The sequence below is a fragment of the Felis catus genome, chromosome X, assembly GCF_018350175.1.
Source record: "Felis catus isolate Fca126 chromosome X, F.catus_Fca126_mat1.0, whole genome shotgun sequence".
Lineage (NCBI taxonomy): Eukaryota > Metazoa > Chordata > Mammalia > Carnivora > Felidae > Felis > Felis catus.
This window is the reverse complement of record NC_058386.1, coordinates 126,167,172-126,193,383: the sequence shown is the minus strand read 5'-3', so window position 1 is coordinate 126,193,383 and position 26,212 is coordinate 126,167,172. Positions and strand designations below refer to the sequence as shown.

The following is a 26,212-nucleotide window of genomic DNA, read 5'->3' as shown; positions in this document are numbered from 1 at the left end:
TACCATACATTCTAGAACAGAGACCCCCTGACGAGCACTTCATGAGGGCAATGAAGATTAGAACCGTATCAGACACTTCCAGTCAATTTTAGTTTTCAAGTTTGGACTGACCTCTAAGTTCCCTGGCTGTTTTCTTCCTGTGTACCAGCCACATGAGTTCTGTGCTCACAGCTGAAGTAACAAGTCCGCTCCGGCCCTACACCATCCTCGAGCGGCACACCTCCCATCCAGTACCCTTTCCATACCCTCCTTTCTGAGGTTTCTGTTGTGGGAGAGCGTGGCTCGCTCCCCTGGTTGAGATAAAATTCTAATTAAGGAAGGAGTTTCTAGCCAACAGAAACCGAATTGCACAAATGGAGTCGAGCAGCTGCTTTTTAAAATGCTTTATTAACAGTAACTAGTATTAACAGTAACAAGTATTAGTAGAGGAATGCAATCGAGCTATCAGATTTGGTCTGGGCACTGGACAAATGAGACATTTCTGAGACCTCACAAGGGAGTGCAGTGTGGGGACTAGAACTAGTTGGGTCCCCTCTGCAAGCAGCACAGGACATCCTAAGAGATTTTGCCGCTGCTCTGCGGCCTCTGCGTCGGGCCATGGAGGGGAGATGAAATGAAGCACCGGGAGGGACACTGCAGGGCAACTACAGTCACACTGGACCCGGGAAGCTGCAGGTAGGATGGCAGCACACAAACTCTCGAACTCGGACAGCGGGGTGTGGCAGGGTGCTACAGTGTCCCAAGCCTGAGGGACTGCAGTGCACGGTTCAATTTGCCTTTCTTCACTTCTACACACATTTGGGAAATTTACACTAGCTGATGCCCAATTCAGTTACATGTTGTCCTCTCAGAAAACTTCATATTAGGTGGTTGTTTTGTCAGCTCCTCTGTTATTTTTAACCTTATAACACACTATATAATGACTAAAAGATCAGTGTTACACTTGCATATGTAGTTATAGCCTAAGGTAGTTAACTCGCTTTGCTTTTAAAAACAAAGCACAACAGTATAGATTTAAACGGTAGTATGTCGGAAGTTAACAGCTATTTTAGTTCATCAACATACATTTCACAGCCACTATGATGTGTTTCGCACTGATTCCAAACATATCTAGCAGCTCACTGGGCTTCCCACTCCGAGGGATTCCTGCCACTGCCAGCTGACGGACCAAGATGTCAGGCTCCGTAGAGACAGCTGCAGCGACGGCCTCCCCGATGCCACCTGGGGAAACAAGAGACATGAGGCTCTGTTCTGGAAGCAGCTGGTCAGCCTTAAAGCCTCAAGGTATAGAAGCCTTTGAATTTGCTGGCTCCTAGGGAAAAATATTCTTCAGCAGCCATTGATTCACGTCAACAGCCACCCTCTGGCTAGCCAAAAGAAGTCTCATTCGAAACTGTGGGTCTCCAAATTCCTCCCAGCCCCACTACAACAGGAGCTCAATTGGGGCTCCATAGATGCGGGGGTCTGCAAGCTGAGATACTTAAAGCTGTCAGGAAACCCAAAACAATTATGCCAACAAATAAACCATACAGAAAAGAATGACCAGCAGGCCACCAGCTTCAGCAAGGCTGGTCCTCAGGTGACACCTGGGCAATGGGCTGGTGCGAGTACCCAGGAACACCTGCTTTGCTGTGTGCCCGGCAGAGGGGGCCCATGTGGCCAGTGCCCAATAAGACCCATGCTGCGGAGTCTTGAGTGGGTTCACTGGTTTCCAGGGACGCATCTGTCACTGCTGGAGAAGGGAGAGCACTCAGTGGTCCCCCCACGGAAGGGAGGAAGGGAGCCCAAGACGTGGGGTCCTTCACCCTGACCTGTGTCTTCTGTCCTTGCGGGTCCTGGTGTGTGTTCTCTCCTCGTAATAACCTCAGCTGTGAGAGCACAGAGTACTTCCAGAGGATCACTAAAGCCATTAAGTGCTCAGTGATCATGCGGAGGGGGGGGTGGGGTGGGTGCTCTTGGGGCCCCTGATACAGGAACACATGCAACTCTCCACTCCCTCATGCGCCCCACCTGACATTCCCAGTTTCCTCCCTCTCCCTGCCATGCACATTTTTTTTTTTTTTTTTTGCAGTTGCCACGTTCTCTGCTTGCAAGGCACTATCTCCCATTTTGAGAGGGGAACAAATTATTAATCATTCAAAACTCAAGAGCAACTGTGAAGCTTTTCATTATGATCCTTTCCTGCCCGCAAGAGAGTTACAGACACTCCTTTGTGCTGCCACTAAGCCACCTGGGGACCAGGCACTGTGCCGGGGCCACACAAATGAGTATGGGCATGCCCCCCGCCGCCCTCCGCGAGGAGCTGGTGTAGGTGGGCAAGAGACCCGTAAGATGATATACTTGCAAAGAGCAGTAATAAAGACTGTTGTATGAGTGGCTGGCTGGCTGACACCCCGAAGCAGGTCACGCTTCCCATCATGGTAAACAAGAACACTTCTAACCAAAGCAGACTTTCAACATGACCCTCAAAGGCTTGCACATACCTTCTGAGTAGTGATCCTCCACTGTGATAATACGGCCACCTGTGGCTTTTGCACTGGACATGATGGTGACAGTATCCAGCGGTTTAATGGTAAACAGGTCAATGACACGGATGGAAATATCTGGAAAACCGCAATAGCCAGGTTTATGTGTGAAATTGACTTAGAATAAAAAGACCAACTGGGGCACATGAAGCAGCCCAAGTCCTACCTCTGCCCAGCTTAAACTTCAATGTTCACCAACCACCAACTGACCTTGCTTGGAAAGATCTTCGGCAGCCGCTAAGGCTTCATGCAGTGTAACTCCAGCTCCAATAACCGTGACTTTGTCATTGACACTGTGGCGGAGGACCTGGTATTATGCCCATTGAACAAAAAAGCCGTGGTTACTATGCACGGAGCACATCTCAAAGATAACACTCTGCTACATTGCTCTTCCCTGATCCTACCAATTTTACTGCTTAATAATTCACTATAAAAAAAAAGCTGCATCAACACACTGACAAATGACACTCTTTTTGATAAATCCTACTTCATATTCACTTTACAAATTCATCTATCATGCTTCATGATATACACGGTGCCAAATCACTAAGTTCTTATAGAATAACAAAATGCCCCTTTAGCAAAGAAGGTGGCCTTCAAATCGGATCTGAAAGGCAGAGGGCCAGAAACAAGTTGTATGGGACACATGCTGCAGACCACAGACTCACACTCACAGAGGGTCTGTAACAGCACTATTTCTGGACCACCCGCAACATCTCGTTGGGGCGTGCACACAGACTGGACTCTGACGATGAACACGTCAATGGGGATAATTTGGGGGCATTTGCGACATGTTCTGTGCAAAGCACCTTGCATGTCCAAGTGCCCTATAAAGCCCACGCATTAGAGGGCTCATTCTGTGGCTGGAGAAAGCAAACCTCAGAGTGGGAGGAACTTGCTCAGGATAGGGCTGAGGCAAACAGCCAAGCCCATCTGACATTGAAGCCTACATGCTCACCCACTAGCTATTCTGTAAGCAAGGACAGAGGCCTGGCCTTTTTTTCCATAGACTTCTATTTCCTCCAAAGTCACTCAACCAAAGGCATCTGGAACTATTCTGCACTTCATCCTTTTGTATAGGTTTCCTTGTAGCTTAAGCACTGCTGACAGTACAAACATTCAGGGCTTCTAAGCCACCCCATTCTTTGAGAATATCTTAACTTTTTCATATACGTCCATATAAATACATAACGCACACCCCCTTTGCAAAACCTAGCCCTTGAATTATCCATGCCACGCACATTATTACACGCATTTTAACTCACATCCTTTACCATCAGGAAATGTACTTCATTGTGTCAGGACAGGGCAAATATTAGGGGAAAAAGAAGACAAGCTATGAGAAAGCTCTGCCAAATTACAGGTCACTCACAGAGACCCCCCCACCTCCACCCTCAGGGACATTCAGCCTTGAGTTTCCGCGGGAGAGTAAGGGGAACAACAGAACCTGTGGTTAACACTGAAGATGAATACTGCGGCTTTCTCATTCAGTGCTGGCAAGCTACCCAGCAGCAGGTCATGAACATTTGGTTATGCCCGCTTTTTTGCAGCACTAAAGCCATTCAGTACTCAGACAGTCCTCCTGAGCACTACAAACTATGAATTCTCCAGCAGCTTAGTTCTTAGCAATCAAGTCAGATGTCACCTGTTGTTCCTTTAACACTGGCTAGTGCTCTTTCACACATTTAAGTATGAATGACATTCCAAAAAAGCTTAAAACATACAAACTTTCTTCTGCAATATGATCTCAACTACATAAAGCATACATATACGCCGTAAGAAAGGCAGGAAGGAAATGTGTCAGAACATCTGCGAGCTCTGCTCTCCAGGTGGCGGAGCAGAGTCACTTATTTTCTCCCCAGACGCTGTTGGTTCTGTTCTTTGCACATACATGGCCCCCAACAGAGACCAGGTCAATGTCTTGGTCTGAATCCTGGTCTTGCTGCTGTGAACCCGTAGTAAGCCCCTCACCTACAACACAGGGCTGCTACCAATCTGTGCTTCTAGGGCTTTTGCGAGAACACAGAAGATAGCAAGTGCCCAGTGATGCTAGCCTTTATCAGGCCCATGGGCAAGGCCACATCGACCAACTTCAGTGCCACACAATGGCCAGTGGCAAGACATTCATGTTCCCTTTTATTCCTGGCTTGGATCTGCAAAACCCAAACCTGACAGATTCATTATTCGTTTGAAATCGGTTGTACTATTTCATTTAGCTCCAGGCTGTGGTAATTTACACCCCAACAACTCAAGGACCTTTAAGTTGTTACCACTTTAAGAGTTCAACAAAGAAGAGACTCCATTTGGAAAGGGAAAAAGTTTGCTTAGGCTGATACTGGTAGAATGCTCCTTCCTGAGGAAAAGCAGCTAAAGGTCACAATGGAACTTTTTTTAAACTAGAGCAAAGAAAGGATCAAGCCTTGACTGTAGGGATACCTAGTGCTAGCTTTAGACCAGATCTCTCCACATGAAATGATACTAGAAGGCACGACAGGACTTAAGATCTTACCTTGGCCCGTCCGATCTCAAAGCTTTCTTGTTGGGTGTAAATAACTGCAGTTTCTGGTCGGCTGGTCCGAATATAGCACATCCCCTAGGGCGTAAATTAAAACCAGAGCTACAGTTAAAAAAAAAAAAAAAACTAAATTTCCAACTAATAAACTTGTTTTAAAATGGAGGGGGGAAGACAGCTAAACAGTTCTCTTCACTAAAAACAAAGCACACATTTTGGAGCAAAGGATAAACATCTATACAACTACTAGCAAACACGTCAGGTGGCACCTGATCAGATCACTACATCAAGCCAGGCAAAAACCTACGTAGGACCCTGGCAGATGCCCTCAGTGACAAGCCTTCTATGCTATCACATTCAGTGATATAGGAAAGCTTTCTCACATACCCATGGACTTGTTCTTTCTCTGCAGAACACAAATGCAGGCCACAGCACGGACTCATGGTTAATAAAAATCCCAGAACACGACGTTAAACAATTTTTGCCATAATAGTTCGTAATATTTCATTCTTTAAAAAACTATACATTATAAACTATTAGTTTAGGAACACTGGTTCTATCCCAACCATGCCCAGGGCTGCCTATGCAGGGCCATGGGTGGGCACAGGGCTGGTGGTGAGGGGAGTCTGTTGACCATTAGGTAGAGCAGCTGAAAAGGTTCAGACTGTCCTCTAGCCTGCCCTGCAACTGGGTTCTAGACAGGAATTAGGTTGAGCCCTTGTGGGAGACTTGCGAAAGGGCAAGTGGGGCACAATTCATACTCCTGCCCTTCTAAGAGGTTTCGGAGGGCGGACCTGGGCTGGGGACTCTGAGGTCTGTCTACAGTGGAGACACTGGCCACCCACTGGTCACTCTCCAGCTTCCTGGATGTCATGAGGTGGTGACAGCATGGGATGTGTCTAAGGCCAACATCACTGATCCCTCCTGGAGCCCATTCCCAGGACATTGCTGACAGCCCCCCTTTTCCTTGGAGTGCCCAGAGCACTCTCCTCGCCGTGTTGAGCCCTGCCCCATATGGGCCGTCAGCTGTTCCGTGTCCTTTTGTACTGTCTTTTACAACATGATCACGTTTATGTTCTACATGCTCAATCACTTTTTTGGGGTAATTGTTCTGTCTCTTAAAGGAATCGTACAGCCAAATTTTCTATAACAAATATGATCTTTACACTGAGAAAATGGGAAAAACCCAATCATTGGTATCAAACTAGCAGCGGAGCCCAGAAACATTTCGTCTTAAACAGTGTCCCCTTAAAAAAAAAAAAAAAAAACCTTAGAGCGGCACCTGGGTGGCTCAGTCAAAATGTCTGACTTCGGCTCAGGTCATGATCTCACAGTTCGTGGGTTCGAGCCCCTTGTTGGGACTCTCTGCTGACAGCTTGGAGCCTGGAGCCTGCTTCAAATTCTGTGCCTCCCCACCCCTCCCCCATTCACACTCTCAAAAATAATAATAAAAAAATACCGTGCTATTGGCTGCCAGGAAAACAGCATGTTCTGTTGAGACGGCATCACTTGGATAGAAAATAGTGCAGTTGGGAACAGCTCGGAACATGGCCAGATCCTCCAGGGCCATCTGGGAGGCGCCATCTTCACCTGAGAAAGCAAAGCCACAGCCCAAAAATGCATGATCAAAGGCCAACTGGGAACCTGCCCTCTGCTGGATAAACAAAAGCTTATTTCCATAGGGGGAGGGCCCACACTTGTAGCTGAGCCCTACAAAACTGTCCAATTCTTGGGCCAATATAATGCCATAATTAACTGCTACATGTCTCCCACGAGACATCACTGTGGGTTAGGATCCTAACTGACCTTCCAGATCCCTGGAGCCTGCTTTGGATTCTGTGCCTCCCTCTCTCTGCTGCCCCCCCCCCACTCTCTCTCAAAAATAAGCATTAAAAAAACCCTTAAATTCTAAAAGCAAAACAAAACATGCTGGTACTGAGAACTCATACCAACAGATATTCCACAGTGGGACCCAATAAGGTTGATGTTGGTTTGAGAAACGGCTCCCATCCGGATTTGATCAAATGCTCGGGTCAAAAAGGCAGCGAAGGTGCTGACAAAAGCAACAGTCCGACCACGGGTGGCACATCCCAGTGCCACGCTCACCTGCAATAAAAAGGTGAATTAGACACCCTTAGAATAGTTGGCCTATTTAAAAAAAAATTAAAATGTGGAAGCCTTGGGAAAACAAAACCACAATAGTGAAAGGGAAAACAAATGCTTGAACCCTGCCCCTCCTTTCCCCTTCCCCAGTGCACAGTGTGTCCCAGGATAATCTCTACTCCACATTCCCCCCACCACCTCATCCTTCCCCAGGCACGTAGCTGGGCAAACCTGAAATCTGGCAAACCCCTGATGTCCCCCAAACTTCCAGAAAATAACAGGAATTGGGGCACTGACTTGGCTCCTTCAAGTCAGGAAGATAGAGAAGACAGGAAAGCTCGGGACATTCAAAGCCTCCCTTCTCCACAGTCCTGGCAGGTCCCCTTCTGCACCCTTCTCCCTATTCCCTCACATGGTACCCTCACTTTGCATCTCCTGGGAAATGAGAAGAGAACAACAGAGGCTCTCCCATCGGCCCCCAGCCACCCACCTGCTGGCTAGGAGACAGGGTACCTGCACCTACCTACGGTCCACTGGCCCACCTGCCATGCTGAATCTCACCCTTCTCCTGAGTCCTCAAGGGCATCTCCAAGAGTGCAGTTATCCCCTCCCCTCATGGATCCAGCCCCTTTCTCGTGTTACTCTCTCACCACTCGAATATATGCTCGTATCTTCTATCTCTACCTGTCCACCTCCACCTCATCCTCCCCCTCCAGATACCACCCTTCACCTGGGCTCTCCCTCACAAAAAACTTCTCATACCATCCTCACTTTCCCACTTCCTACTCTCTGCCCAGCCTCTTCCAGGTTATCAATAAAAAGGCTTTCATGTATAAAAAAAAAGTTAGGGCAATAGAATAGCAATAAGAATTGAGATAGAAATGCTTCTGACAACTAAGGAGAGTCCTTGTGTGACCTTTAATTGGATAATTTGAGTATTAAAGTGCCTCAAATTCAATACATGGGAAACTATCTTTTGTTAACTACTTAAATTTGTAACAAGAATTTAAATTTTCTCTTAAAACTAGGCAGAAGAATACATAGTTCAGAAAAACACATTCATAGAATACACTTGAAGACAACTGATGTATCCTCCAAACTACCTGACCCCTTACCAACCAGTACTCTGACCCCCCAGGGCCCAGAGCTCCCATGCCCCCAAATCCACTTCTCCCCCAGTCGTGTCCATCTTGGGAAGTGACACCTCTCTCTACCCAGGCACTCTGGCCTACCCCCGAGTGCCAGCCTTGGTTCTTGCCCTGACACCCACCCTTATGGCATCCTGTTAGCTCTCCTTCCCAAAGAGATTCCAGATGAGTCTACTTACTTCCAACCTGGCCCAAGTCCCCATCTTCTGTCACCCTGCCCCCCAGCAAGCTATTCTTCACATTGCAGGGCCTTGTAAAACATATCATGTGGTTTCCCAGTAAACTGCAAAAGAACCCAAGATACTGAAAGTGGCCAGTAAAAGCACCACATGATCTGGCCCCTGGTGACCTTGACAATTTCCTCCTGTACTCACCATGCTGCCACTTTTTCTCCCTAGATGGTTCAAATGTTGGCCTGCTGCAGAGATAGCTGTCCCCTCTGCTGTTAATGCTGTCTTCCAGATCTGTGCACGACTCATCACTTAAATCTCAGCTTAAATGTCACATCAACTGAGAGACCATCCCTGATTGGCCCCGGTTACATTCCTACCATAGCCACCAGGTTCGACATGGCATTGGATACTACTTATTAGCTGCAGTTTTACTAATTTTCTTCCCACTGTGGGAACCCATCAGTACAGAGTATATGCTGAAGGCTGTTAACTAAAGGAATCAATGAGATGGGGAGCAAGTTTTCTGATAAGAGACTCAATTTGGAGAATGATGGATTGTATTTTTTCCATTCAAAATGGAAATAACTTAACGAGACCTAGAGAAAACGTATTTATGCTTACAGATGTTAACGATCTACTTTACCTAACAGGGTAGCTTAAATTCTAATACTAACAGGCCCAGAGAAGCACCATAAATGAAAGTGCAGGGTGGCCAGAGGCAGGGACATGGCCAGCTGGCTGTGGACACCCATCTAAAGGGGGCCCCTGCTTAGTTCCAGCCAACTGGTGGCAGGAGGTAATGCCGTCTTGGTGCTGACAGATCTTCCTATTTAAGAGAATCCAGAAATTTGGATTCTACAGAAAAACTTATTTTTAAAACCTGGCAATCAAAAAAAATTGATAAATACTACTTGTTCCAAATGAATCCTAGCAGTCCTGGAAGCTACCCCACAAACTGCCTAGCTACTCTCGTCTTGCTTCCTCAGAGCCATTTTTTCCTCCAGTACCTTTGCTTTTATAAACGGAAAGAAAAACTGTAATTCGGGGCTGGCCTCCTGTGTCCAGCAGGCCACTGTCAATGAGAAGACCCAGGAGGAACACCCATAGCACACGCACCATGTTTTGCTCAGCAATAAAACATTCAATGAAGCGCTCAGGGTGCTCCTTCTTGAATATGTCTGCGAACGTGGAGTTCTTGGTGTCACCATCCAGCACAATGACTCTATCGTTTGCGTGGCCCAGTTTAGCCAGCGCCAAACCACATGCTTTCCGAGTAGCTACCTGGAAAAATCAAACGGTAGAGTTTTCTAGAGCAGATTTAGAAGGTGAAATTTTGTGGATTACAAATGGTCTTTTGTCTTAACGAAGAAAACAAATTTGTAATTCATCAATAATTTCCTTTTGTGTCACAAAAATGGATGGCTAGCCAATCTTAAGCCCATCCTTGGTTCACTGGGTAGCAATTCTCAAAAAAACTTATTCTTCTGCCCCCATTCATATAGTTTACCAAGACAAAATTTTTTAAATGTTTATTTTTGAGAGAGAGGCAGAGAGAAAGGGAGACAAGAGAATCCCAAGCAGGCTCCGCACTGTCAGCACAGGCCCTGCTGTGGACTCGAACTCATGAACTGTGAGATTATGACCAGAGCTGAAACAGCTGGATGCTTACCCAACTGAGCCACCCAGGCACCCCTCACAGAAGTTTATCAAAATACTTAAATTTCCCAAAATGCAAACGCCTGTGACTTTGTAACTATAAAACTGATAATGCACAGTGCAAAAATTAAAATGGAGAACTTTTTTTAGTTTATTTTGGGAGGGGGGAGAAAACACAAGTGGGGGAGGGGCAGAGAGAATCCCATCGAGCAGGCTCCTTGCCGTCAGCGCGGAGCCGGACCCCACAAACTGTGAGATCATGATTCGAGCCAAAATCAAAAGTTGGATGCTTAAACCAACTGAGCCACCCAGGCACCCCTTAAAACATAGAACTTTAGAATCATGATACCAACAAGAAATTCCATTAGGATATTGAGATTGAACTGAGTTTATGGATTCAGGGGATAATTGACATTTTCACAATATTGAGTTTTTCTACTAGAAATTAAGGCTTGGCATTTTCTCAAAATGTCAAACAGAATTATCACGTGACCCAGAAGTTCTATTCCTAGGTATATACCCAAGAGGAAACTAGATCTCAACAAAACCTTGCACACAAATGTTCAAAGCAGCAGTTACAACAGCCATAAAAGTAGAAAAAACCTAAATGTCCATCAAGGATTGAATGCGTAAACAAAATGTATAGTATATTCATAAAATGGAATACTGTACTGCCACAACAGGGATGGACCTCAAAAACATCATGCTAAGAAGCCAGACAAAAGGTTCACACATGACTATTTAATATGAAATGTCCGGAATAGGCAATTTCACAGAAAGTAGACAAGTGGTTACTAGGGGCTGGGGGAAATGGAGGGTGACTGCTAATGGGCATGGTTTTTTTTTTTTTTTTTTTTGAGGGTGATGGAAATGCTGTAAGACAGTGTGGTGATAACTGGACGATTCTGTTAATATGCTTTAAACCACTGAATTGTACTTCAAATGGATGGATTATATATAGTCATATCTCAATAAAGTCATTAAAGAAAAAGGTTGGTCTTTTCATGTCTGTGTTCATTTCTCTAAACACAGATCTTTAAAAATAAACAATTCATGTAGGTAGTACAAAATTCAAGTTATGAAAGCCTCGGGTGAAGAGGCCATCCTCTCCCTGCTCACCTGTCCACCATCCACCCAGTCCCTTGCCCAGAGGCAGACAGAAAGGACGAGTCTGTGTAGCATCTTTTCAGGAATGGTCTATGTACAGATATTTGTTGAGCATCTCATATCTACAAAGCATGTGGGTTGCTTTTGGGGCTACAGTTTTAAAAGTACCTTTTTAAAAAAAATTTTTTTTGATGTTTATTTTTGAAGGAGAGAGAGACAGTGTGTGAGGGGGGAGGGGCAGAGAGAGAGGGAGACCCAGAATCTGAAGCGGGCTCCAGGCTCTGAGCTGTCAGCACAGAGCCCAACATGGGGCTCAAACCCGTAAACGAGATCATGACCTGAGATGAAGTCAGAGACTTAACCAACTGAGGCACCCAGGTGCCCCTGAAAGTATCTTAATATAGCTCCTATATATTTTTTAGTTTTTCTTGCCATTACAAAAATCATCTGTTTTGTTAATATAAAAAAGGAGTTAATCTTTGTATTTTTTTTGAGTATTTTTGAGAGAGCATGTGCACAAGGAGGGGCAGAGAGAGGGGGGACAGAGGATCCGAAGCAGGCTGTGCAGTGACAGCAGACAGCCTGACGCAGGGCTCAAACTCACGAACCGCAAGATCATGACCTGAGCTGAAGTCGGACACTTCACCAACTGAGCCACCCAGGCACCCCCATATATTAGTTTTGATACAAGCTCTTTTCCTGGACTCTTATTTATAACTGTTTCCGGCTGATTCTCTTGGGTTTTCCAGACATACAACTTTATCACCTACAAATGATGAGAGGCTTGCCTTCCTCCTAGTCAGGAGGGAGTCTTTTACTGTTATTTAACCTCATTGGCTAACACTTCCAGAGTGGGGCTGACACTCTGGCGGATTAATGAGATACTTCACTGCAAAGTATGAAGAGAGCTCTAGATTTAAGACCTCTAGATCAAAAATCTACTAGAAGTGTCTTAGCAGTCCTGTTTCTTGATTTAAAGTTTCGTTTGATATTTATTCTGAGAGAGCACAAGTGGGAGAGGGGCAGAGAGAGAGATGGAGACAAAGAATCCCAAGCAGGCTCCGCAAGGTCAGTGTGGAGCTCAACACGGGGCTTGAACCCACAAACCTAGGAGATCATTACCTGAGCCAAAACCAAGAGTCAGATGCTTAACTGACAGGGTCACCCAGGCACGCCAATTTTTAAAGTCCATTAATTTTAAATTTTTTTTTTCAACGTTTTTTTATTTATTTTTGGGACAGAGAGAAACAGAGCATGAACGGGGGAGGGGCAGAGAGAGAGGGAGACACAGCATTGGAAGCAGGCTCCAGGCTCCGAGCCATCAGCCCAGAGCCTGACGCGGGGCTCGAACTCACTGACCGCGAGATCGTGACCTGGCTGAAGTCGGACGCTTAACCGACTGCGCCACCCAGGCGCCCCTAAAGTCCATTTATTTTTAAGTCATCTCTACACCCAATGTGGGGCTTGAACTTATTAGGACCCTGAGGATCAAGAGCTAATGCTCTTCTGACTGAGCCAGCCAGGTGCCCCTGACTTGGTTTTTAAACTCATTCATTTTTTATGAACTGGACTTAATTTTTTCCTGTTCATAAAAAACATAACCTCTTTTAAAAAAAAAAATGGAAGTTCAAGGGCACCTGGCTGGCTCAGTTAAGCGTTGGACTCTTGATTTTGGGCTCAGGTCATAATTTCAGTTTCGTGCTCTGCTTGGGATTCTTGCTCTCTCTGCCCCTCCTCTGCTCTCTCTCAAAAAATAAAGAAAAAAAAAGTTCTCAAAATCCCACCTTCCACCTTCAATTTGGTGTCATTTCTCCAAATGCACTTTCCAATGGTTTCTAATAATATATGATGCCCCCCACCTTTTAAGGTTTTCTACACAAGAATGATTTTATGCTGCTTTACAACTTGAAAAATTTAGTAATTGGGGTGAACTCAGCCTCTTGCTGGGTTTTTCCAATTCCATAAGCATTCAATGCTGAAATCAGTTCACTACCTATTTTAAGGTGGGGGGAGACAGGCAGAGGGAGAGAGAATTCCAAGCAGGCTCTACTTTCAGCACTGAGCCTGATATGGGGCTTGACCCCGTGACCTGGGATCATGACCTGAGTTGAAATCAAGAGTCAGATGCTCAACCAACTGAGCCACCCAGGTGCCCCAACATTCATTCTTCTAGACATAACTGCACACTTGCATAGATAGTTCTGCCGGATAAATTCCCAGGAGTTGTACTATTAGTTCTAAGAGTATGAACAGTTAAAGTGGTGCCAAAATACCGTTCATTAATATGTGCATTTTCCTGATTAACACCTTTCTTCTGTGTTTTTTTTTCCCCTAATTTCTGGTGTAATCAATTCACTTTAACCCATATTACCAGGCTAAGAAAACAAGCAACACTCTAAAGATCTCGAAATAAATAAACGAAGGCTAAAAAATTCTTTCCTTCTGGGTTCATCACCTTGTTTTTCTTTGGTCCTGAAGACTCTGCCTATTTGGGGTCTGCTATTATGGCAGGGTTTCATACCTAGTTTGTTTCCTTTTTGAAGAATTGGTCTTTGATGAATTGACCTACTTCTTTCTGTAATCCAGGGGTAAGTTCGAAACCTTGGCCAGCCAGGCCCCAACCCTTAGAGTAGACACAGAATTGTGGCAGTTTCACACAGAGTAGACTGCCACACCACAATTTTGCAAGCAAAAGCTACACAGCACTAGACGCTTAGAAGTATCAATTGACTAGTAAGAATATTCAGACTGAATTTTGAAATAAAAATCAGAAATAGTAAAAGAGAAGATAAACCTATTTTTATTGCATATAACCTTTAGTTAAATATGCAATCTAATAACTGGTTCATCCATGGAGATCAGAGTAAATGAAGAGTCCTGGGTATTTAAAAAAAAAAAAAAAAAGCAGAGAACAGTTTGCCTACCTTCTCATCAACTGTGTAAGCAGGTAGAGAAATCATTTCTATATCTAGGATGTTGATTTGAGGTGAGTCTTCAATAGGGGGTTTTGGGTCAAGATTCTCGTTGGTCTGTATCTGGCTCTCAATTAGTTTGATAATCGCATCAGCTCGCTCTCTTGGCATTGGCTTTCCATGCCAATTTTCTGCATCTTCAATACCTGCAAACAAATAAAAGACATTTGTTCCAGAAGTACATAATAGAGCGTCTGTTAGATCATCTCAAAGACATCCTTATGGAAAAGATATTAGCTGAGGACTCACAAGAATAAAAACCTGGCACAGGGAGCCCCAGTTGGTACTGCAGCCCCAGAGGACAGCCTGAAAAGGCCCAGAGGCTCTTGGGGGGAGGCACTGGCCCATATGCTGGTTGAATGGAGGGGGGAGTGTGGGATAGGAAGCTGGAGAGACAGGCAGGGTGGACCATGGAGGATTCTGTGCGTATAAAGTTTGAGTTTTGTCAGAATCAAGATAGGAAACCACAGAGGAATTTGGAGTGGGGAGGTGACTGATGGGCTCTTAAATGTACAAAGACCACCATGGCAGCCGTGTGGAGACTGGCTTGGGGAGACTATAATTAGGGAGAGATGACTTGGGTCTGAGCATGGGAAACAGAGAGCAAGAAGCAGATCTGAGATCAACCCGAATCAATCCAAATCGATGACAGACTGTGTTTGCATGTAGGGGGCACATAAGGGAGAGGTGAGGGCAAGGATAATACCCAGAATTCTCCCAGGAGCAAACTGGTCAAGTGGTCATTTACTGAACTGGGGACACCACAGTAAGACTGTATTTTAAGGAAGAGTCATGAAACAGTTTTATTCTAAAGCACAGGTATTAAAACAAAGCAGGAATCACACCCTCTGCAACTATTTATACTTGAATGACTTCAGGTACAGCTTTGAAATCTGCCAGACTACTTTCAAAACCCCGTCTTCCTTCCCTGACCCTCAGTTCCACAGGTACCTTTTCCAGGAGTGCCACTATTACCAGGTCTGTAGGTGTCCTCCCAGAGAGTGTGGGCACAGGCAAGTGTACATGCCCTTATTTGCATATCTGTTCACGCATATAATAGCATTCTCTCTCACTCTGCACTTCTATGCAAATCGCTCTCTGCCAGTCCTCTGATGGACTATCCTCCTCGCTACTCCCTCCTGCACACGGAAAAATCGCTGCTCACTTGCTGGGGGTCTGGGCTTCCCCTCCAACCCTAACCAGACCCACTACATGTAAGGACCAAGGAGAGCAAGGGCCTCCAGCACATTACAGGTGGGATCACTGAGCACTAAGCCAGATGTCTGCCTGGCCAGACTGAGTCTCCTCCTGCCACACTGCTGTGCAGACAGATGTTTTCAATAACCCCGAGCAGAAAAGAAACATTTGCTTACTTGGAGTGCCCCGGCCCTTGAAGGTTTTGGCAACTACAGCAGTGGGCTTGTTCTTTACTTGACTTGCCTGCAAGAACACCTGGCACAGTACCTCCACATCGCGTCCGTCCACCACGTAAGTATTCCACCTGTCAACCCAGGAGGAGGCTAGGTTACAAGGTGAAGGGGGAATGGGGCAAAAGGGTGACATAAAACAGGACACAGTTACCCAAAGGCTTCGCAGCGCTTCTGATAGACATCCACGCAGTGCTCAATGGGCAAGGCACCACTGTGGCCCAGGCGGTTCACGTCGAAGATGGCCACAAGGTTATCCAGATTGTAGTGGGAAGCAAAAGCCAATGCTTCCCAGACGGAGCCTTCTGAGGACTCACCATCTCCCAAGAGGCAGAACACCCGGTAGCTAGGGCAAGCCAAGAAAGGTTAAGACCCTGCTTAGGGCTCTTCTGGAGCACTCAAGCAAATGTATCTCATGGAGAAAAACAAAGGAATAGAATGAAATAGTTGCTTCACACATCATTACGTTCCTAAAATTTTTTCTTTTCAGTTCTGTCCAAACTCTACGAGCTAAGGAAACACAGCTTTAAAAAACTTGGGTCTCACAAGATGGATTTTTGGGCTAGTTTTCTTATTCTAGCATTCTTTTGCCACGTCTCTGGGACCCACAAACAACAGGGGATGTGGAGAAAGTAGCTCCTTAAACACCCAAACAACATTCATATATACAGTTTCTCGGTAAGCTCCGTTTTAAGCACAACCACTATTTCTAATCTAACAAATTTATTTACAACAATCACAACAAAACACTGTACCTCAGGAGCATACGTTGTTGTAAACCATGAACTTCTCCACAACAAAAACACAAAAACGTTAAGACCAGTAAGACACAACCTAGACCCCACCAAACCGCTGCGAAGTTTTTAAAAAAATGATTAATGGGGTGCCTCAGTCAGTTAAGCGGCTGACTTTAGCTAAGGTCATGATCTCATGGTTCACGGGTTCAAGCCTGCATTGGGCTCTGTGCTGGCAGCTCGGAGTCTGGAGCCGGTTTCAGATTCTGTGCCTCCTTCTCTTTCTGCCCCTCCCCCGCTCACACTTGGTCTCTGAATAAACATTAAAAAGTTTAAAAATTGATTACAGGATACGAACTAATACAGGCAATAATGAGATGAAAACGTTAACAGACTCCTGGGAGATGGAAGAGGGTAGCTGCCTGAGCAGTGGAGGAAGCACAACCAAGTGCCTCCAAAGGGGCCACCTGGGCTGGAACCAAGATGTGACTGGATCTGGACTCAGGCACATCCGGTGCATCTCGGGAGAACATGCACACCAACACAGCCAACCCTGGGGACCCCCAGCACCACCCCCATCTTGCTCACACATCAGCGGCAGTTGGGCATACACCCCTGTAAGAAAGACACTAGTGGAACCACTCTAAAAAAAGGAACTCTTTGATTATTAACATACAATGGGGCCCAATGAGTCGCAAATGCACTAGCTTCTAGCTCTATAATGAGGCTCAGGAGAACTGGAAAACACAAACATGTCACTCTTAGAGAGCAACAGAAATAAACCAGTCTATACGCTACAGGCAGCACTTAGAATCCAACCAGAAAAGCCAGAACAGTTTACAGAAACACAATTTCTCTACTGCTAGAACACTTGGGAACCTGACTTTTCTAAACAATCACGGTCTTCCCAAACTAGTAAACCATAAGTAAAGCCAAAGTGCCTGAGGGGTGTGGTGGGGACAGGTAAACAGTGGATAAGAGCCTTACCTGGCTTTGTCAAAGTACTTGCCAGTATATGCCATCCCACAAGCAGCCCCCAGTCCTTGCCCAAACCATCCGGTTGCCACATCAACAAATGACAGCCTCTGTAAGAGAAGGGACCAAATGAACTTAGACATACCTGCAGGACACAAGTTATCAGTCCAACTTCCAGCATGGAGCACAGGCTGCTCTCTGGCACGGCCCCTCCCACCCTTTGGGGTGGATTTCTCTTTACCGCACCCACATGGCACCCCAAGTCTCAACATCACAAACACAGGGGGAGCCACAGGTAATCCAAGGTCAGCTGGACCTGTGGAATTATAGAGAAGGGAAATTTCTTCACACAGCAGCCTAAACAGAGCCTAAGAGCAAAGCAGAAAATATAAGCATGAGCCTTGCCATTTTCACAAAGCCTTTCGTGTAGTCCTGCACAAACCAGATGTTCAATCTCTTTGGAGAATGCGGGTTCTGAAACACCGGAGTGCCTGGATGGCTCAGTTAGTTAAGTGTCTCTCTTGATCTTCACTTGGGTCACGATCTCATGGTGAGACTGAGCCCCGAGGTGGGCTCTGTGCTGACAGTTTGTGGAGTCTGCTTGGGATTCTTTCTCTGCCCCTCCCCCACTTGCACTCTCTCCCCTTCAAAAATAAACATTTTAAGAAAATGGAGGCTCCTGGGTGGCTGAGTAGGTTAAGCATCCGAGTTTGGTTCAGGTCATGATCTCATGGTTCAGGAGTTCAAGTCCTGCATCAGGTGAGCTCAAGCCCTACTTCAGGGCTCTGTGCTGACAGTGTGGACCCTGCATGGGATTCTCTGCCCCTCATTCACTTGTGCCCTGCGCCCCCCCCCCCCAATTAAAGATTACAATTTCCCTGGTTTGTAAAACTCAGGTCAAATGAGATTTCAGAAGCGGTCATCTGTAAGTACTCATTCCAGAGATGAATCATTTTACACCACTGCTTCCTCTCCCCTCCTCCTGTGTCTATGCACAGGCTATTACTATCCATAAAGATAATGCCCTCTGAGTGCCACAAGGCAGTGTCCAAGGTCCCAAGCTTCCGAAGACACACTGAACTTATTCACTGCTTCCCCTGCCACCATCTTAAACTCGCCACAAACATCTCAATTCTCACTGCAGTAACCTCCTTACTTCCCCCCCATACCTATTCTCAACACAGCCACCAGGGGGAGGCGGTCAAAACCTAGGTCCACTCCTCACCCTGCAGAGAGCTGTCCAAGGTCTGTTTTGTGCCAAGTAGCGTCCAAGTTCTTACACCACCCTCCAGCCCCCATAACGTCCTACTCTCTCCCGCCATCGCTTTGGATGCCCTGGCTTTCTTGCATCCCTTGAATGCCCTGGGCATACACCTGCCTCAGGGCCTTAGCACTCACAGCTCCCTATCCCCCAAGTGCAGGAGTCTAAACAGGCACACAGTTCCCTCTCACTACACGCGTCCCCCCCCCCCCCAAGTCTCTGCTCAAATGTCAGCTTCGAGGCTTTCCTGGACTACCTGTTTCAACTGGTAAACCATCCCACCCTCACTTCCCTTGGATCCGGGATGCTCAAGCCCATCCAACATGCTGGTTACCCAGGTTTCCTGTCTGACTCCTCCTCCACTCAAATGTCCCCTCCATTCAAGCAAAGAATGAGGTATTTTATACCAAGGATGGGCCAACGGTACTTGTTAGTCTCTGATCCTTCTCTCGTCGTGCTCCGTCCAGGGCTCTTAACTGTCCTTAGCTTTCTTCACACTTTTGTGCCCCCAGAGACTCCCTCTGTTTTGTACTCCTAGCCCTGCAGAACCATCCCGCTGAAGTCTCTCCTGATGTCTCTAGTTCTGCTAAAGAGTCCCCCTCAGCCAGCAGGAGACTGTAGGATTGAGAAGATTGGCAAGCACCAGCACAACGCTCAGCATGGTGGAGGCACCCCACAGGGTTCCCTTACCTTCCCCAAGAACCCTTACACTGTGGCAAGGGGGGATACACTCACAACTGGGGGGAGGAGCAAGAGCTAGAATAGAATGCATACAAGGTGCGATCTATGCACACTTGGAAAAGACTGCTCTTTCAGGTGGCACTTCTTACCTTTGTTCTGGCACAAAATACGCTTGAAGAACCAGTTTACAAAAAGAACTTTTGGTTACTTCTCTGGCCTGCTTGGTTGGAGAAACAGCTGATAAAAAACAAGGCCCTGCGGCGAGATAGAAGTGGATGTACAGGGATCACAAAAACCTCCCCAGAAGCCTTCACAGTACCTCATAATCAGCAATACCGATACTGCCAAGTCTTAACAGTGAGCCTCCTGATGCAGTTGTTGGTGCCGGACATTCACATCCCAGGAGTACCAATCGTGAAGACTGTGGCTCCTCTGCCATAGCAAGTCCATTTATTCCATTCTCAGCCAGTGCCAAGACGAACTACACTCCTAGGTGTTTTCTCTTTCCTTCCAAACTCACCTGCTTCTTAAATCTGATGAATCCATAAATTCTGGCAGCTGAACAGTGCCCAACTTGCTACCGCATGCCAGAAAGCCTCTTTATCCCACTAAGACAGCAACAGTTACAGGACAATCCAGCCATCTTACAGTTTTTTTTTAAAGTTTTGAAAGAGTAAGCACACACACAGGGGAGGGGCAGAGAGTTCAGATGTGGGGCTTGAACTCGCTAACCTTGAGATCATGACCTGAGCCGAAATCAAGAGTCAAATTCTGAACTGACTGAGCCACCCAGGCACCCCATCTTACAGGTTTTAAACCAGAGATCTGTGTACACATGCTGTTTGTACATCTGCATTTATTACTTAAAAATTTTTTTAAATATTTTTGACAGAGACAGAGCATGAGAGGGGAGGAGCAGAGAAAGAGAGACACAGAATCTGAAGCAGGCTCCAGGCTCTGAGCTGCCAGCACAGAGCCCACAGACTGTGAGATCATGACCTGAGCCAAAGTCGGATGCTCAACCCACTGAGCCACCCAGGCGCCCCCATTTACTTTTTATTGCAAAAGTCAAGCTTATAGAAAACTTGTAAGGATAGTACAACGAAATCCCATGTATCCTTCACCTAGGTTTGTTGCTAAGGGACCACTTTTGCTTCATCTTGCTTTTTCTACACTACATGCTCAGAAATTTTACCTTTCGCCAAACCTCATTTGAAATTACATTTCAGACACCAAGACATGGGCCATAAATATGACCCCAAGTACTTCAGACATGCCCATATTCTGACTTTATTCTCTAAACTAACACCCACTACCCAGATCTGAGGTTTCTATTTGTACACGCCAGCTGAGTTTTAAATGTTTCTCTCAGAACACCACAAACTTTCAGACATCAAAAGAACTGAATGTTCTTTTAGATCAACCCTGCTTTTAATATTACTCCCCTTTCCTGCCCCTCAATGTCATGAGATACCTGGTGCTACACCTAGTGTAACGAGAAAATCCTCCCATTGTGTCGGGTCAAATTTACTGAGAAATAGAAAATAAAGGTCACTGTCGGGTGGAATATCCCTCCAAGTTCAACTCAATTTTCCTTGAGCTCAACATAGATCCACTAATGTTGCCCACCTCTACCCAGGTGGCAGAAGATGGGAGCATGACTGTGCTGGGGACCGGGGGGGGGGGGGGGGGCTTTAGCGCTAGGTGGCATAAGGAAGAGCACCAACAAAGGAAAGGAAGGGTGGCCAGTTGCCACAAGCATCCTTTCCACTACTGCAATCCTTCCTAGAACATCTCTTAAATCTTTACGAGGTGCCATCGTCTCAATATTTGTGCCTCTCAAAACGCTGATGTTGAAAATCTAAGGCCGAAAGTGGTATCAGGAGGTTGGGGGGGGGTGTCTTTGGGTGGTGATAAGCTTGCAAGGGCAGAACCCTCACAAATGGGATTAGTGCCCTTGTAAAACAGGCCTAAGAAGACTACTTCCCCTTCTATGTGAGAGTACAATGAAAAATCTGCAACCAGGAAGAGGACCCCCCATCAGCAGTGACCATGCTGGTGCCTTGATCTTGGACTTCCATTTCCAAAATTACTAGAAATAAGCTTTTATGCTTTATAAGCTACCCAGTCTGTAGTTATTTTGTCACAGCAAACTGAAGAGACTCAAGACATTAGGCAGACAAAGAAGAACCAAAAAAATAAACAGAGCTCATTTCCAGTCTTGTTGCCACGTGGTGGCTTTGAAAATGACTTTTAAGAAGCAACTGGGCAGGCTCCGGGCTCCTGTGGGGACTTACCTTGGAGAGGATGAAACGGTCATTATCTGGGTTCTCCGGGTCCTCCTGTTTATACCTCATGATGTGAAAGAACAGCACGGCCATGACCTCAGCAGCACTACTGGAGGACGTGGGATGGCTTAAAGACAGACATGGTACAGGTCATTTCTCACAGGTGATTCACCAGGGACCCGGTGCACAAGGAGGCCTTTTATTACACAGGCTTCTCAGACTAGAAGCAGCAGTCCTTTCTCCCAGGCATGGAAGAATCCAGCCAAGGAAAAGGGATGCAGGGCCACTGCCTCCCAAGTTCATGGCTTTTAAGGATGCTATAAGGCCCAGTAACTTCATAACCTCTCTCCCTGTGGAGAGCAATATCTTCAAGACCAGCTCCCCCTCTATCAATGGAGTACCTGTATACTTGGGGCAAGTTCATCTGGTGACTATCAGCCCCTGAGTAGTCTTTTACTTATTTGAATTTATCTTTGAGATCATTGATCAAAAACACCATGAAGCACAAATTAACCCATGCATGTATGAGAAACTAGAATTTGACGAGAAAGCCAAGAATATTCAATGCAGAAAGAACAGTCTTCAATAAATGGCGCTGGGAATTGGATATCACGTGTGAAAAAATGAAACTATAATGCTAGTGTTCACTCACAGAAATTAAAAATTAAGACTTAAATGTAAGACCAGAAGCCATTAAGATTCCTAGAAAAAAACATAGGAAGAAACCTCGACATGTATCCTTGTTTTTTAGATAGAACAGCTAAAGCCAAAGCAATAAAAGATAAACAAGGGCGACTACATCAAACTAAAAAGCTTCTGTACAGCAAAGGAACCATCAACAAGGTGAAACAACCTACAGAACAGGAAAAAATATTGCCAATCATGTTATCTGATGAGGGGTTAATATCCAAAACATAGAAAAACTCATACAACCCAATAACCTAAAAAAATTTAGGTAAAAATATAGGCAAAGAACCTGAACACCCCCCCCCACACAAACATATGCATGACCAACAGGCATGTGAAATGATGCCCAAAATCACTAATCATCAGAGAAAAGCAAATTAAAACGACAAGGAGGTATCACCTCACACCTGTTAGAATGGCTATCAAAAAGCCAAGAGGTAACCAATGCTGGCCAAGGTGTGGGCAAAAGGGAATCCTCATGTGCACTGTTGGTGGGATTGTAAATTAGTGCAACTAATTTACAGTATGGAGGATCCTCAAAAAATTAAAAATTAAACTACCATATGATCCAGCAATTCTACTTCTGGGAATATATCTAAATGAAGTGAAAACACTATGTCAAAAAAATCTGCATCCATCTGTCCATAGCATTATTTACAATAGCCAAGACATAGGAACAACCCAAATGCCCATTAACAAAGATGTGATATGTATATCAAATGGCCATTTGCCATTTGTGACAAAATGGACAGACTTTGAGGGCATTATCCTAAATGAAATAAGTCAACAGAGAAAGAAATACCGGCTGACCTCACTCACATGTGTAATCTAAAAAAAAAAAAAACCACCTCCAAACTCCTAGGAAAAGAGATAATCAGATTTATGGCTACCAGAGGCAGGGGATGGGGGAGGGAGGAATTAGATGAAGGTGGTCAAAAGGTACAAGTGTCCAATCATGAGATAACTACCAGAGATGTAAGGTACAGCATAATGACCACAGCTAACACTGCTATATAGTATATTTGAGAGAGTATACCCTAACAGTTGTCATCACAATGAAAAAAAATTTCTATGTATATAACATAGATGTTAACTAAACTTATCATGGTAATCCTTTCATAATATACATAAATCACCATGCTGTATACCTTAAACTTACAGAAAACTAGGTGTCAATTATCTCAAAACTGGAAATTAAAAAAAAAAAAAAAAAACACTGCGAAGATCACATACTACCTAAAATGATTTTCTTTTAGGAAGTGAACGGTGAGACCCAAGTTTCTCACGGTGGAGTAACTGGAGGTCCTTACTGAAATCCAAAGTAACTGCTGTTCTTAGAGAGCAGCTGGCCTGGGAGTCCAGCCAGTCCATTAATCCAGAAGGGAAGAGGAGACAGGACAGGGGAACAAAACCAACTCTCTAGAACCCCTGCCTCAACTTTCAGAAAAGATTTTAGGCCCAGCTCACATGTATTAATCATATCTTCTTTCAAACTTCACAATTACAAAGCAGAGACTTAAACCCCTTGCCTCACAAGTATTCCATAAGTGGACAGGAATTTTAAAATTGTTACATATTAAAAAACTTAAACAAAAATTGCTAGATACCTTGAAGAAATGCAAACCATTATTAATTCTGTAGGCGAATGAAGCAAAATGAAAGTAAAAAAAAAAAACCAAAATACGCCGTTCTTAAACTCATCTATGAAATCTTAATACCATAGTTCAGTATTGAAAAGATTATTAAAATTTTTTTTTAATGTTTATTTTTGAGACAGAGACAGAGCATGAATGGGGGAGGGTCAGAGAGAGAGGGAGACACAGAATCCGAAGCAGGCTCCAGGCTCTGAGCGGTCAGCACAGAGCCCGACGCGGGGCTCGAACTCACGGACCGTGAGATCATGACCTGAGCCGAAGTCGGACGCCCAACCGACTGAGCCACCCAGGCGCCCCTGAAAAGATTATTTTATTTGAAAAAAGGGATGATCATGGAATGTATTTTATTTCACCACTGTTGAAGTTAAAAATTAACAGAAGGAAAACTGGAAAACCCACACATTTGTGGAAATTAAATACCACACTCTTAACCAGCCAATGTCAAAAGACGTGAAATTAGAAAATACTCGGAGGGGCGCATGCGTGGCGCAGTGCGTTAAGAGCCCAACTCTTGATTCCCGTGATCAGGTCAGGATCTTAAAGTCCTGAGATCTGGCTGAGCCTGGCTCTACACTAAGCATGGAGCCTGCTTAAGATGCACGCTCTCCCTCTCCCCTCCCCTCCCCATATGAGGGCCTGCGTGCGTCCCGCCCGCCCCTCCCCCCCCACGAGCGGCCCGCCCACCGGCGAGCTTCCCCCCCCCCCCAATTTTTTTTACTTAATACCTGGAATATGAAAACAGCACACCAAACTTTATGGGACACAAAAGCCATACTAAGAAATTTACAACTATGAATGCTTTCATTAAGACCTAAAGATCAAAGAATCAAAGCCCTTACTTTACAACATAAGAACTAGCAAAATTAAACCCGAATCTACAAGAGTAATAAAGATTAGAGCAACAAAAAATTAGAACAGAAATGGAGACCAAGAAAGCCGGTAGAACAGATCAATGAAAACAAAAGCTAGTTGTTTAAGAACACGACCAAAATTAAAACGAAGACATTTTAACTTTAAAATTTACTGATTCGAAAACACCACTTTCATTTCTAAAATGAAGGCGAAAACAGTACTACCAACCGCACAGACGTAAAAGGGAAGAGACGATAGTACGAAGAACTGTACAAATCGGCTACCAGCCGAGAAACTTCTAGAAGCAGAAAATTCAAGAACACTAAGGACTAAGTAGAGATTTGAAATACACCCGTGACTAAGAAAAAGCCTGACCCAGGAGTCCAAAACCTCTCTGCACAGGAAAACATGGCCCCGACGGCCTCACTGGTGAATTTCAAGCACGAGCACGGCCCCCAGGGAACGCGAACCGTCCCGCCGCCCGCGCGCCTCACGGAAAAACTACCACACCGCGACCGCACGAACCGACCGTCCTGGCACACGCCAGGGGACCGGAAAGCCGCCTTCGGCGGCCGTTCCCACTCACCCGCCGCCTTCTCCGCGGCTCGCTTTCGAGTCCGGGACGCCGGCGTCGAGGGCAGCTGCCCACACACAACGCCACGGCCGCACGCCCCCTTCCCACTCGGGCCCGAGGCCGTCCGCCGGGCCCGAAAGATTCTGGGCTGCCTGCTACTCAATGGGAGAGACCACGGGAGCCGCTCCCTTCCCCACCCCCCCCCCCGCCCCGCCAGCGCAGACCCGCCGGCCACGCGGGCCCGTCCATGCTCCCCCCGCGGCCCCAAACGGGGCCTCTACGACCGAGCCCGCCTGCCCGCCCACCTCCCAACTACTACCTTACACCTCACTCGCCGGCCGCCACGATGCCTCTGACAGGGGAACCTTACCCGGAGCTCGAAGCGCAGGTAGCCCTGATAGAATGGATGCGCAGGCGATTAGCCATGTCTCGCAAGATCTGCAGGGTCTTCCAGTCAGGCTTGGTCTCCTCCTCGGCCGTCACAGTGCTCACCGTAGAGTCTGCCATAGCTGCGAACTCTTCGGCGTCTGAGGACCGAATGCCGCGAAGCAGGTCCGCGGAGCGTATGAGTCGGCGCCGTGCGGCTCTCTCTAAGCTCCGCCCCCTCCTCGTGCTGATGCCTTGCTCACTGCGCTCCCTCCGCGCACCGCCCCTCCTCGTGCCGATTGCCTCCGCACGTCGCTCCCTCCGAGCTCCGCCCCCTCCGAGCGCCAATTCGCCTCGCGCACTGCTCCCTCCGCGCACCGCGCCTCCTCGCGCCAATTGCCCTCGCGCGCCGCCCCCTCCGAGCACCGCCCCCTCCTCGTGCCAAGTCGCCTCGTGCCAAGTCGCCTCGCGCACTGCTCCCTCCGCGCACCGCCCCCTCGCGCGCTAACTGCCCTC

The 26,212-nt window shown here is 46.2% G+C and overlaps 1 protein-coding gene across 1 annotated transcript; it reads right to left on the bottom strand.

Moving 5' to 3' along the window:
* Window positions 1-368: 368 nt before the first annotated feature.
* TKTL1 (transketolase like 1) lies at window positions 369-25,857 on the bottom strand. The gene is made up of 13 exons (XM_023249077.2): window positions 25,701-25,857; window positions 21,572-21,689; window positions 17,345-17,442; window positions 15,778-15,969; window positions 15,570-15,697; window positions 14,149-14,342; window positions 9,578-9,742; window positions 6,987-7,143; window positions 6,497-6,627; window positions 5,035-5,118; window positions 2,736-2,832; window positions 2,484-2,603; window positions 369-1,221 (listed from the first exon to the last, which is right to left on the bottom strand). The coding sequence occupies exons 1-13, from the start codon at window positions 25,835-25,837 to the stop codon at window positions 1,049-1,051; spliced, it is 1,794 nt and encodes a 597-aa protein (XP_023104845.1). The 5' UTR covers window positions 25,838-25,857; the 3' UTR covers window positions 369-1,048.
* Between the last annotated feature and the right edge of the window lie 355 nt (window positions 25,858-26,212).